This window comes from Trematomus bernacchii, unplaced genomic scaffold (genome assembly GCF_902827165.1).
Source record: "Trematomus bernacchii unplaced genomic scaffold, fTreBer1.1, whole genome shotgun sequence".
In the NCBI taxonomy this organism is placed as follows: Eukaryota; Metazoa; Chordata; class Actinopteri; order Perciformes; family Nototheniidae; genus Trematomus; species Trematomus bernacchii.
Window position 1 is genome coordinate 11,581,458 of NW_022988043.1, and position 14,530 is coordinate 11,595,987.

The 14,530-nt window shown below is 37.7% G+C and overlaps 1 protein-coding gene across 1 annotated transcript; it reads right to left on the reverse strand.

Annotated features, from left to right (window-relative positions):
* Nucleotides 1–922: 922 nt before the first annotated feature.
* si:dkey-193c22.1 (uncharacterized protein LOC567837 homolog) lies at nt 923–6,153 on the reverse strand. The gene is made up of 9 exons (XM_034117496.1): nt 6,005–6,153; nt 4,438–4,461; nt 4,197–4,346; nt 3,987–4,107; nt 3,626–3,838; nt 3,346–3,429; nt 2,794–2,935; nt 2,533–2,695; nt 923–1,810 (listed from the first exon to the last, which is right to left on the reverse strand). Coding segments are annotated over exons 2-9 (1,110 nt in total). The 5' UTR covers nt 4,440–4,461; nt 6,005–6,153; the 3' UTR covers nt 923–1,575.
* Between the last annotated feature and the right edge of the window lie 8,377 nt (nt 6,154–14,530).

Sequence of the window (14,530 nt, forward strand, 5' to 3'; positions counted from 1 at the left end):
CTATTAACTATATGAACCAGTGAAATTCCCCTGGGCCAAGGGGATGAATAAAGGTGATATTAGTCCAAGTCATATTTGTCCGGTGTCATAATATCTGGTATGGAGTTGGTATCAATGGGTCACTTAACATGGAAGCTATTAAGAATTACAATTTTTAACAAACAAAAACATGATTGTTCAACAAAATATTAATTTAAAACAGTAGAGTAACTAAAATCCAATAAAAAGTGTGTCCTACTCACTCGATGTACATTCGATACAATGCTGCATTGGTTTGGACTCACTGGGTCCTGTGAAAATTAAGAACCGCTTCTGATTTTTTTGTTAAAGATTCATATAATATAGGAAAAACAATTGTGTTCTACTAGTCCAGTGTAGTAATACAAATTGGTGTTTATTTTAGTCACTGAGTCACATGACCTGGAAGAGGTTTCTTTAAAAACTGCATTTTTTACAAGGATATTCATAAAAAATCGATTAAGTGTTAATATAAATATAAAGAGTTGTGTCTTTTATGTCAAGTGTTTGATATTACATACATTAATGGTTTTGCACACCTAAACAGTTATTTTTAAAATAGGCATCATACACATTACAATCTCTTAAAAACATTTATGAATGTTGTAATTTCTAATTTATGCTCAGTTCATCCAGCGGCCATAGCCATCCATTTATGTTGTAAACATATATTTGAATGCTAATGTTTAGACTGCATGTATTTAAATGTGTTCATGTTGTGCACTTTCTTTAAATTGCCTGCTCAATATTTTAATGTAACTATATATATATTTTTTTTAACCAAATTATTACCATAATGACCCTTTATGTTTATTAGTCATATGCACAACATACTTTAAATACGAAACCTACAGTATATTATAAACATTTGATCAAATAAAAAAACTCACACTGTACTTCCATAAATATAGCAATTGTCTAATTTGCAATGTACACAACATCCTGTATTCAACTTTTGTCATCAAGTTTTGTAGATAATTAATAATGACAATAGGCAAAACATCCTTAGTAACTTAATGAGGGTTTAATGGGTCTGAAATCAATAAATAGTTATTCAAGAAAATATATTACATCAAGTTAAGAAATATTGAATGTAACAGAAAACATGCGAGGTAATGAATAAAATGTTCAAGGTAATGTTGCATTGTCACTCGGAATGAGTTGGCCTCTAAGCAGACTGTAACTGTACTTAGTGTAATAGTATGCATTATCATGCTGTGTTTTACATTATACTGTTATTGCTTCATGATTGATTTCATGTTATGTTTACATCATTCACTTTCCTGCAGTCTGGTTAATATCTCTTAAAGACAATATCATAAAGATGTTTTCAGAATGCAGGCCACTAAGAATGTAGTTAAAAATCATCCGATGCCACTCCTGGATTTAATAAATTACAATCTGATCATTGTTATGGAATCACAATCCAGTTCAAATCAAGGCTAAATATGATTATTTTGAGGTATAAGAGCAGATACTGTAAACAAAGTAAGTGTATGGCACAATCATTAAAATGTTAGTGATGAATAGCTGTTTTTGTAATGATCTGAAGGGTCGTCAGCACGTTCCCAAAAGTTTTCTGAACTCCTGTTTGATGCAGCTGTAGATGGGATGGTAGAAGCGCCTGTCGGACACCATGAGGTCCGTCACGATTTCAGTGTGGTCGATTTTAGGCAGCAGGTAGAGGGACACCTTTATGGACAGCGAGGTGAGGAGATCACAGAACTTTGTGGAAGATTCAACCGGAACGATGATGTCACTGGTCCCGTGGAGCAAAGCAAATGGAGGCACTCTGGCAGTAAGTAAAGCAAGAGCAGATTGTGGGTGGGAAATGTTGTATTCAAATGAATAACACATGCAATACATTTAAAGATCATTTTCATTTTTCAACTCAGTGGACATTTCTAAATGACAGCTAAAGACACGTCTTTTTAGATTAGCTTTTTATTAGCAACCCCCCACTTTAAATGTTCTTTTAGTCTTTATTATGTACCTAGCTTTATATTGTTTTATTTATTTTATAGGTCTTAATCTTTTTATTTGCAATTCTGTTGTACCTATATGTTCACTTTGTTTTATGGGGTTTTATATTATATTTTATATTGTTACATCGACTCAGTTGTCTTGTGTCTTATCTGTTAGAGAGAAACCATTATTTATTTTATTTTATTTGTATTATCATACATTTCACCTCCTTGTGTTTATTAACCTGTTCAAATGTTATATTTTGCTGCATGTACCTTTTAAAGTTCTTAACAAATAACTAATAATAATATTTTTGTCTGGATATTTGTCTGTTGATGTTGGACATGGAGCTGCTGTGACGCAAGTCAAATTTCAGACTTGATCTGACAAATAAAGTAATATCGTATCGTATCGTATCGTATCGTATAATCTGAGGGGAATTTCTTGTTGTTTGTTTTTCATTTGTGATGTGTCAATTTGTAAAGCACTATATAAATAAAGCTTTATTATTATTATTATTTTTTTTTTTTTTTTTTTTTCTTCTCTCACCTGTTTAGTTTGTCCTGGCTCAACATCTTCAGAGTGTGTGTTGGTGAGTAGTACGGGAAGTTCTCCACTCCATTCATGGATTTGTGCATGGTGGAGACATATTCCACTCCTCTCTTCTGCTCGTGCTCGTAATGATCCATGATGTTGAACACGCCGCTCAGACCTGTCAGGGTAATACGACAGATATACATACATAAAGTTCAGTTAACGTTAGCATAAAACATGGTTTCAACTGTGATTGATGCACGCAATAATCCTTACAAATCACTCCTCTTATTGCCAGTGTTAGGTCCCTCTGCTTGCTGGCCTCTATGAAAAGCTCCTCTCTTGCATCAATGAGAAACAGTGAGGTCAGTGTGCATAAATGTGCACCCGCTGAATGGCCAATTAATACTATGTTGTCCTATGAAAGAGAGAAAAACAAGACAATAATGGCATATTATTTACCGTGAAGACCGTGTGAATGTGCACTCTTCAAAAAAACATCGTCATCTTAATTATGTGCTCTTCTATTTTTTCTTTTAATGCCATAAATATTTTATTAAATTAGAAACAAATAAGATGTTTTGGATCAGTGCTACTAAAACTGAAGAGTTTATTATGATACAAGTTTAAACTCATTAAATTGCTAGGGGTCTCTCATTTGCCTTCCATTTTTTCTTCTGTGGATTTTTATAAATTTGACTTTTGAATTTGAGCAACCTCAATGATTTAACCGATCCTATTAAAATGTTCCTTCTTATAATAAATGGTCATTCTCATCTGAAAGTTTTCTCATATTTCTAAAGAATATTTAGAGACAGTATTTCTTACTTTGTCAAAGTTGAACTGGGGTCCACTCTCTTGGGCCCAAATCAAGCAGTCAGCAATATCTTGGACCATGCCTAAAACGTTCCCCTGGCGATCAGATGAAAACAGTTCAGATACTTCAGAAACATTCATAATGTTGTTACTTTTCTGCCGGTTGAGTTACTGAGGTACAATTCTTACCTATACTTCTCAGAGTTAGACAGAAGTTTTCTTCATATTCAAGACAATAACACACTATATTTGAGGTATACATCCAATAAAACTACTTTTCTAAAGCTCCTACCTTTGGATAGGTGCAGTAGTCAGGACATATGACAGTTGCACCCAGTTCTTCAGCCATCTGCCGGGCCAGCAAACAGTAAATGGATCGATCTCCAGAGCCCCATGCACCTCCGAAGATGTAAACCACCAGCGGTGCAGGCACTTCTTCAGACCTGTCCACATTGGGAGGGTGGTACAAGTCCAGCTTGTTGCTTCTGCGACCAAATGTGATGCCCTTTGTGTCCAGACAGAGAACACTGTGAGCTTTGACACTTTGATATATATTGAGTGAAGAAGGGAATGCTGATACAAACATAATGGTATGATAATCCAACTTTAGATATTTACTAAATTGTCTTCTTTCTAACTTATCGTCAACACACCTTTTCATAATGCTTACGGTTTTCGTCATTCTGGTACCATGACTTCCACCGAAAGTAAAGCCTCCCATACTGCAGATATTTGAGAGTTTCCAGCACAGCTCTGGTCAAACAGTATATTCTCCTGATGAAGAAGCCAAACATGAAAAAGGGTATGAAGGACTGACTCTTCAGTGAAACACAGGAACAGATCTGCAGTATTTAACAAGTTACCTTGGTTTGAGAGCTTCTATGTACTTCTGATACCCAGGCTTGTTGGGCCAGCCATAAAGCCACTGAGCAGCGAGGGAGATGGAGTACGGGAGGCCCACCAACAGGACACCCACCGACATCGGAAGCGACATGTGATTTTTTAACCCGGACCTTCATAAGTAAAAGATATATTAAAATGACACTCTTTCAAAAGAAGTATCACTCAATTTTCTTCCAAATGCTGTATTTGAGTAGCTCTTACATGTTGTTGTTCACTATGTGTCACCTACAAAAAAAGAGAGAAACTTCTCACAATAAATTGTCATCAACAAACACACATAACACAAAACAGTGTAAAAGTATTGACTTCCCTTAATTAATTAGTACAAATTAAAATAATTCTTTATAGATATAGTAGTATTCAATGTATTACATGTCTGATATATGTAATATAATGTAATGTAAAGCGCTTTGAGCACTTGGAAAAGTGCTTAAATAAATACCATGAATTATTATTATTATTATCATAGATAAGGTATATGTTGAAAATCCTCCTGCCAGCTTTTTTTGAGTAAGTTGTTAATAAGTGTATTGTTATTGATAGCTTTGTTTATGCTTACCATGCTAAAGCCACATTTGATTTGATGGAACCTTAGTGTTTTGCTCTTCCTGATTGACATTTTTGTGTTTATATTCTAGCCTTAAAATCATAATCTTTAACTGTGACGGTCAAGTCTTGTGAAATAAATAAATGGTTAAACGTCTCTCATCTCTGGACCTCATACTTTGACTGGTATGCCAAGGCAAAAGCACTTTAGGCAACTCTCCAACCAAGCTAAATACATTCTAGTTGTTACATTATAAGCTAATAATACATAGCTGTTCTCAGATTTCAGGTTGGTAGGGTATGTTAATGTGTGTTTAGCTTGTACGTTCATCAAGTAAAAGCTTCAATAGATGGGTTGACCTTTTGACCTTTTAGAAAAGCTGGATGCTTTTGGACCAAAATAGATTTATTACCATTTTCATTTTCAATTGCAAATGAATCTTTGTATTGCTGCTATCTTATTACAACGTAAGACACCTGTCATTCGCATTGTTACTGACTTGGAAACTCTTTTAGCAGCTTTAAGGATGGCTTATTAGAAACTAAATAGAGATACTGGTTACCATTCATTAAAAACCATATTATATAGATTTTCCCAACCTGGCAACCCAAGTGTTGTTTGTGTTAATAGGTTAATAGGTTATCTAAAGGGCATTATATAGAGGTGTATACATCACGACTCACGTCATAATATAATGTAAAAAACCTTGACTTGGAAAGTGGTACCCAGTTTTCTTAATTTGTGTACCAGGGCGCCCTGTAGTGGGCATTTATACGATAACCTGCTGCTTTTTAAAAGCTTCATCAATGCTGCTTCCACTCGGTTAAAAGAAAAAACATACAAATACAATGATCGGATCATTGTATTTGTATGTTTTTTCTCATCATTATTATGATAATAATAATTATTATGATCCTTAATCAAGCATGCTAACGCTACAATCACAAATGATATTAGCTAGCCAGCTAAGAAGTACAGTAAGGGTACAGTGGTGGAAAATAAAAAACATGTTGCGTTCACTTGCTTTGCACAATTTCGTTAGCTCTTTAATTTGACAGCGTACAAAAAAAATGAAAGGAATGCTATAGTTAAATTAGCTTAACTATCCGGTTAGTTTTCGAAAAAGGTTAAGATTAGATGTTTTTATAGCTTTACTTATTATTTCCTTCGTTAAACAAGGGAAAGGTCAGGAAAACACACCGGAAGCCAGTGTAAACCTACCACAATCACATGTAGCGCCTTGTGCCGCAGCCCATGTCCCGGATTGATGTGGTTTGGTATTAAATATCGTAACTCGGATGAAGCGTTGAAATAGATGATAACCTCAGTGGACCCCACTGTCCTCCAAAAACCGGTGTCGGCCTCATACAAAGATGAATACGGCACAGAAAGAGATTCAAATCCTCACTAGCTTCCGTTTTGGCAATGAGAACTACGAAGCTTCCGGTGTTTGTCAGATGAGTCTCTCTGCTAACATATAGATATTTATTCATAGACATAGTCAAACATATTTACTTCTTCTTGTTGGTACATGCACACGTGCCAACATTCATATTCAAATGTAGTTTTGTTTTACATTTTTAACGTGGAGGATGTGCTGAATGTCACTGTAGGAACACGCGGATTTCTATCTTGTGATACTCAACATCTCTGCTCTGATACCCCGGAAATAGTATTAATAACATAAGCCCCTTTTTGTAAATATCAGAAAACCTCTTATAGCTTCAGCCTACATGTCTAGCTGTAAGTTATTGGTGTGTGAAGGCCATTATCAATGTTTAAAGGTTCAAATGTAATTCATAACAGATTATTCTAGAGGAACACTAATGTGTCTAACATGATTTATTAAATTGCAAATGTAGACTATTGAAATGCTCCAGTTTAATAACTATATGCTGGCATGCAGTAGCAACTTCAACATTTCCATCAACACGCCAAGTCCGAAGGTGTTCCACACACACATATGGTTAATTATTTACACATGCAACTTCCTGCTTCATCAATGACAGGAACAATAATTATCTTGTAATTTTCCACATAGCTCTCAGGCCTAGTGCTTACGTCACAGTTTGTTAACTCATAATAACACAGGGTTAATATGTCAATATAATTGGAAATCTTCTTTTTGATCGGATGCATTGCAAAACCTAGTTACAATTTAGCTGGCTACAAATAGTTTTACTGTGGCTTTAGCTACTTGGTTTATACACTTTTTAAAGTTACTTCCTCAATGGTTATTTTGTTATATCATTGTTAACTTCTGTTTTCTACTTCTTACCCTTTTGTGGATTTAAAAAAGTATTTTATTTTAATGACATAAATCAAACATGAAAATGCACACTCTTAGACAGTGATTCCACTTTTCTTCTTATTTTGGTATAGTTTTTCATTTTCACAATTGGTTTAACCTATAATGTTATCAACTGTTTTTCACTGAGACAGTTTTTATAATTGCCTCAGTGCCAACAACTGCTGATTTAAACCTTTATAAGAAGTGTGTGTCATGCTGCTTAACAAATTGATCTGAAATGAAAATAAAAACGTTTGAACAAATGGAGATAATGTTCAGATTTCTCAGTCTTGTTAAAAAAACTCAAACACCTGGGACACAACACTACCAACATATACATTTATTAACATTAATGATGAGAGGCTAGTATTAATTAATTTAAACTGATCTGTGAACATCCTGTATTTGTGTCCGGTATGTAATCATTAAATAATCAAATGTAATAGATGTAAATATAATCCAAAGGATAACTCAATTAATTGCAATTACGAAAAGATTATCAACAAGATTAGTAGCACTGCCAAATAATTATAAATCAGCAGCACTGCCGGTGTATGCCCAGCAGAGGGAGCAAGCATTCTGTCGCTTGCTCTTATCATTTGTAGTTTAGAAGAAGAATTAGAGGATGTAACTCTCTTTATATTTGTCACACATGTAAATGAACACAGTACAGCACAAAAGGCGAAATTAGACCGCTGCATTTAACCCATCCTAGTTCTAGGAGCAGTGGGCAGCTATTGTACAGTGCCCGGGGAGCGGTGGTGGGATTCGGAGCAGTTCGGTGCCTTGCTCAAGGGCACCTCGGCAGTTACCAGGATGAGGTGAATTGGCAGCTACACTTGATAGGGATGTGAACTGACGACCCTTCATTTCAGAGACCAAGTCCCTACAGACAGAGCCACTGCCGCCCCATGTGTCATTAGTTTCAGAATGTCTCACCTGTAATTATTCAGCCAGATGGGATCTACAACCATTTAAAAGTGTCTACAGACAAGATAAACAGGGATTCAAAAACGTGCTTCACTCTGAACTTCATCTTAGAGTGTTTAAGGGCCGTATACATTGTTCTGTAGGTTTCAGCCCTTTACTGTACATCACAGTTTTATGTAATAAGTCATGCCCTTAATATAAAGATGTACTTTATTAATCCCAATTTGCGAAATGTTTGAAATAATGTCTTAAAAAAAAATGTGATTGCTGTTTTATGCTTTGAAAGGGGAATCATGGCACATCATGTTGTTTAGTTCTATTATAACTCTTCTGTTATCACAGAGGGTAGTGCAGTACTGGACAGAGGTTTCCCTGGCCATAACCACGGAAAACCTTGGATTCAACTTTTGAGATTCACGGAAAGTGCAGGGGCGCACGAGCACTGACCAGCACGAGGGTTATTGTTATGTTTGGCCCCACAGAGCGGAGCCTCCAACCCTCAGTGGGTGTGTGGTTGTGCCTCCATCTGCCACGGTGTGGGGAGGCCCAGGTGCTCTTTCAGAAGCCACAGTGGAAACAGAGTCGTTGAGTGAGTGCAAAGTCAGGCGTTCAGACGGCTGTGCAAGCGGAGTCAGCCCGTTTTAAACGCTGTGGTAAAACTTCACAGCACTTATCCGTACCCGTCTAAAAATTATATTATGCCTAAGGGAATCATTGTATGCATAGTGGTATTAAGATAACAATGTGCACAAGCCTGTATTCTGTGTAGGTGGAAAGGAGTCTTAGGGAGCTATCACGAAATACTGTGCCCTTTTTGGAAACAGTTTTAAATGTGGGAAACTATCAGAAAACATGTATTCAGCATCTTCCTTCAGTACGTCAGTAAAGTGGAGTGTAGCCTACAAATTCAAAAAATAATCGACAAGCTGTTATAATCATGTTTTTTGCTCTCTGAGGCGTTCAGATCAAATGAGAGATCAGTGATTCCTCGGATGCTGCAGGGAAGCACACTAACCCATCTCCCTGAACGTCCTTCAACAGGAAAGCCCAGCCTCAGGCCATCATGCAGAAAACAACTGTCCATTGACATGTGCTGGAGAATGAGGCTGATAGACTACCAGCTGCAGAGATGCTGCTCTCATCTCACTTTAGTGGATACTGAACTTCAAAAGATGTGTCTTAAAACTTTTCAATCAGTGTTTTATTTCTTTTTTTGCTAATTGAGTCCAATGTATTAATAGTAAGCGACAACACACAACTACTTTGCATCTACATATTCCCAAGGGCAAATGTACATAAAACGGGCCCCTGTTTCAGCATGGACTGCTAACAGCTTAAGACACTAAACACACAAGTGGGTATCATTGGTTGTTTTTTTGGATGACTTTTGTCTTTTTAATTTAACTAATTAAGCGGCCTGCCTCCAAAACAAGTGAGCCAGTCAGCCGTCGCCTCAATAGCCGGCATATTTTCACATCTAATTCAATACAGGTTTACTTTGACTAAACCAGAGTTGGTTATTGTTGAAAAACCTCACCAAGATGGGGTTAGTGAGGTTTATGTAGATTCTGTCCAGTTTGAATGACGTGTGAATTGTGATTGTACTGTATGGGCAAGGCCACTGCCACAGCCACAAAATGCAATAACTAAACAAACCATATAACGATAAGAAGTTAACTCATGTTTGTGTGACTTTCTGTATTAGGCTAGCAAAATAAAGATATCACTTATTTTATGGTGTTTAATTATGCCCCCATAACTAACAACTATAGATAAGAAATGAGAAAAACACATTTAGATTTTGGGACAGTAACACCTATAGCGGTGAGCTGCATTCTACTGAAACCACCTTTGTAGTGTGATATTTATTGTGAGTTAATTACATGTTTTCTTTATTGTTAGTAACTAAAAAAGAGAAAGTTGAATTTCAAGAATGTCAAGAAAATAATTGTCCCTGGGAATTAAGGTGTGAGCAGTTTATGAATTGCTTTTGCTGACGGGTTATTAGCAGTCAAACAGAGGAGTGTGTGAATCTAACAGGAAAGGCCGGTGCTTCTGGTTGTTGAAATAAGATCGTTCCTTCTCTCTTGCACATTAAGCCCAGGACCATTGTGCTTTTGTAGTCGGCTGCTATTCAAAACAACTACAATACAAAATAAAAAACAAAGGTCAATCACACATGCCATTTCTTGTAAAATGCAGAGAATTTATGTAATTTAATTAATTAATTAGATCATATTTTATAACTTTGTGAGAAAATACTTTCGTTATGAAACAAAGTGTACTTTACTTCCTGTGAGTCATTGTGGGTGTTTCATGTCAAACAGAAGCCTACTACTTTGTGTGTACATATTTGTTCACCCGAAGGGAAAAAAAGGAGAGGGAGTGGCAATAGGATTGTCAAGAGATGAGTCATATTGCACTGCAAAAAATATGAAAATGGACGGCTTGAAACAAATCAACTTTTTTATTGATACCAATGTGAACAACACAGCACACAGACATGTAGATGTTGCATTTATTATCCAAATGTATTTTTATAAAGCACTTGGGAAGAAGTGTGTGGGTCTGGTGCCATTCTCAAAGGCAAGGGCCACAACAGTGCCCAGGAGGCAAACTGGCACCTCTCAACGAACCGGTCCACACTTTGTCTGTTCGGGGACTTGAATCTGGTTCTGAGGCCAAGTACCGACTGAAGTGCTGCAGTGCAAACCACACTGCAAAAAATATATAGTTTCTCACTAAATCCTTAAATCTGAAAATATTTTTTGTGTGCAGTTAATTATATTTCAATTTATTCAAACACAAGGTGTATTGGTTCAACTTTGTGAAAATTGGTGCTTACTTCTTGATCAAAAATGTTAACTCAGGAGGGACAAAATATTGAATGCATGCAAGTGTTTTGGCGTACAGATGTCTGCTTGTGTCTGAACTCTATCTTTGCAGTTGTGCGTGTGTTTGCTGGTGTAAACGTGTATACACTGGCCTGTTTACTTCCCCCCACTGTGACCCAGTCCCCCTGAGCCCCTAATTGATGCATGGCTCCGAGCCAGGACCCAAACATGCTGCTTCTGTGTGTCCTCCCCACACTTTCCCTTGCATCCGCTGTGCTGCACAACCCCAACTCAGCCGGAGTCACAGAGGAATTCTGCTCTCGGTGGGCTCCGGACCTCAGGACACAGAGCCATCTTTTCACGGGGACTTTACAAACACACCAGGCCCAGAGAGAACCTCTCTTTGACAGGGGGGAACCATGGAAACTGGCAATGACCACAAGGCCTAGTTTCTAGGTATCCCCGTGCCCGGAATCACCCCCGAGTCCTGCAGACGCCAGAGGAGCAGCGAAGACAGAGGTGTTGGCGTTCAGAGGGCCTAGTGGTTTTTCATGGGGCCCTCTGATTGATTAGAGAGAAACAGAGCATCCATTCTTGTCAGATGCATCGGATGAATGCTAACAAGCCTGTGAGGATGCTCAAGAGTGCATTCTTTAGAAAAATAAGTGGAGAGGTTTGGCAAGATAAGCTAGTTGATGGGGAAACTGACTTAGCAAATTAATGATAACTAAGTGTGCATGTTTGTTTGTGTGTGTAAAGGTTGAGGGGGGTTTAGATGTACATCGCTGCAACAGTTTCGTCTTTATATAGTCCATGCTTTTTACAGAGAGCGAGAGTCAAGTTTCAGTGCGTCATGTGTCTTTCCAGCACTCACTGAGTACACAGAAGGTAAGAGCTTCCCTCCACTGTGCAGCCCTAAAAAAACTCTTGAATATTCCAAACCTGACATGACTGATCACCTTATAGAAAGTACAAAATATATACATGCATGTAGGGATATGTTACATAACAGCCATACACCACGCAGTCGTTTTTTTACATGAAAACACCTGCATGAGCGGACATGTCAACGTTTCTGATTCTAAACATATCTCATGAGTGAGGGCGAAATCTTGTCTTCACTGAGCCTGTGAGGGGAACAACACTCAACCATCAGTGCGTCATGTGATGGTTCACCTGCCTTGAAACCTTTCTTATTTTCTCTCACTATAATTGCTGTGATCGCGCGGCCTTCGAATGCTCGAGCTGCTTTAAATCAAATGTACAACCGCGTAAAAATAGACTGACACTGACAGTTCAGCTGTGTGTGTTACATATCCAAGTTCACGGCTGTGCGCCTTTCTCAAACTGCAACATGCCTCGCAGCTGCATTACATTGTGTTCTACCGAGTCCTCTGTACATGGAGACTCTGGAGTTTCTCTTTGTACTCGACGATGATGTTCACCGCTGATTTCAGGTCACATTTTGTTTACATCAAACTTTTTTGTAGCTGCACTGGAAATATCTTAGTGCTAGTTACATGAGATATGACAAATATATGAACATAAAGCTCAGTAGTCGCCTCATTGCCACAGGCCCCTGCCAGTCAGGTGAACTCAGAATCGACCAATGGTCTGTTGCCGAAAAACCTCCAACGTTTCACTTCAGCAAGCAGAAATCTGGGACAATACTTCCTTTTTCCTTGTGCTGCTCATTGTGTACAGTCCAATCGCAACTTGAGACACAAAAATGTAGTGGGAGTTGAGAGAAATTGTTGATGAGTTCACAATAAAATGTTAAGCGAATGGATCACGAGATGTATTCACGACAATGCCTTCCGCCTCTTTTGCCCTACGCACAGACAATGTCCCCTGCATTCAACCAAAGCCTGCTTGGAAATAAATACTACTCAGACTACATGGAAAAAACTGGACATTTCTGTTGCCAATATCTTGCCCTGTCGAGTACAGAATCTGTGTATGGAGTTCACCTGTCAGGTAAATTGTGTAATTTACAGCAAGCCCCAGAAATCCCAAGCTCAGTGTGTATCAAATGATTTTTAAATTGAAACATAATTTAGGAATTCATAGCAAAACATTTGTACATGAGTTAGTGGGTATTTAGATTATCACACTACAAATCAGAGGCTTGGTAGGATTAATTATTATGCAAACATTGTAAATAGTGTGCAGAAACTGGGAGGAACAAGTTAATGAACAAGAGTAAATAGTGGCCAGGCAGTTCATTTTGGCCCCAGGACCCCCCTTTGCTGGATAATCCGCTCATGCTTATCATAAATAGGGTCTGAGCTGTAGGCTGACAGCCCGAGAGAACTTTCTCTGTGGAGTTTACAACACTGCAGGCTAGGTTAGATGCTTGGTGTGAATGGCAGAAAGACTGTTTGTCTGTCATGTGTTAGCAACATGAAAGGTTGGTGCCCTTTCCAGTGAACACCTTGTCTCCTCTAGCTTTTTGATTTACAGTACTTTAAAGCCTTGAATCCAAGAAGAGTTATTATAGTAAAATAGGACAGCGGTAGCCTGGTATGTTTGAATTCAGCACCCTTTAGTTTGCTTTTCAGTTCTTTGCGTGCAGAGGGTCCCCTGCTAGGATTTAAGACATTCTTTCCACCGCCGGTACTGGTATCAAAAACTGTGAAACTGCAATACATAAACATTCTTTGTTCATATTGAGGTAAGCTTTGTTATTTTATAGATTTTTACACAAAAAAGTCAGTGTATGATTCCAGCATAAAGACTGGTGTTACTTTCACCAAACTATTCCGGCTTGGCCCTAAAACTGTCTCGTACTCAATTATTTCAAACTGGACATTAATCTTCGTTTGTCCAGCGCCTGGATTCCTTACTAAACCCCATGGGAACAAAGACCTCAGCGAAGTGTACAGGAGGAGCGATTTAATGACTCCAGCACCGTGTCTTTGATCTGCATCGTCATGGAGCGCTCACTGTAAAGGCTAACAATGAGAGACAGCACCAACGAGACCGAGCTCAGGCATGCTGACATTTACAGCAGGAACTTCTCCAGAGACAAGAGAGGAACTTCACGTTGTTTCAACATGTGTTTAGAGGAAATAATGTTCAATCAGAAACTATTTCTTCCCCTAATAAAAACTGCAACCAAAATGACTAGAGAATAACTTTAAATGATGCCATATGTCATGCATATTTCAGCAGAACAGGGAAAACCTTTTAATGTGCTTTCTGCTTTGCTTACTACGGAAGTAAACAGGGATAAGAAACAATGTAAGGAGTTCAATGTAAGAAAAGTCAAAGAATCATTACAGTTTCTAATGAGGGATACCTGAATGTGTGCAAAGTTTAATACAAATCCACTGAACAGCTGATGAGACATTTCACTCAAATCTAAACTGCATCTACATTTTGCCACTAAAGGAAGATGGGATCAGCAAAGTAAATACTACTCATCCCCACTTATGCTATTATTATAATAGCATAATATGCTATTATTATAATAGCATATTATGCTATTATTATAATAGCATAAGTAAGGGGGAGAGGCCTGACAAAGAGCAGGATAACAAGACAAATACAACAACATTCAGATATCATGAATAAGCAAATAGACAAGCCAATAAAACAATAACAGTAAAAAGAATGGTATGTTGGCACAATAAACTGGCAACAGATTAGTGTTTGTAAGCAGGGTTATTGCCTATGTGAGGTTGATGAATG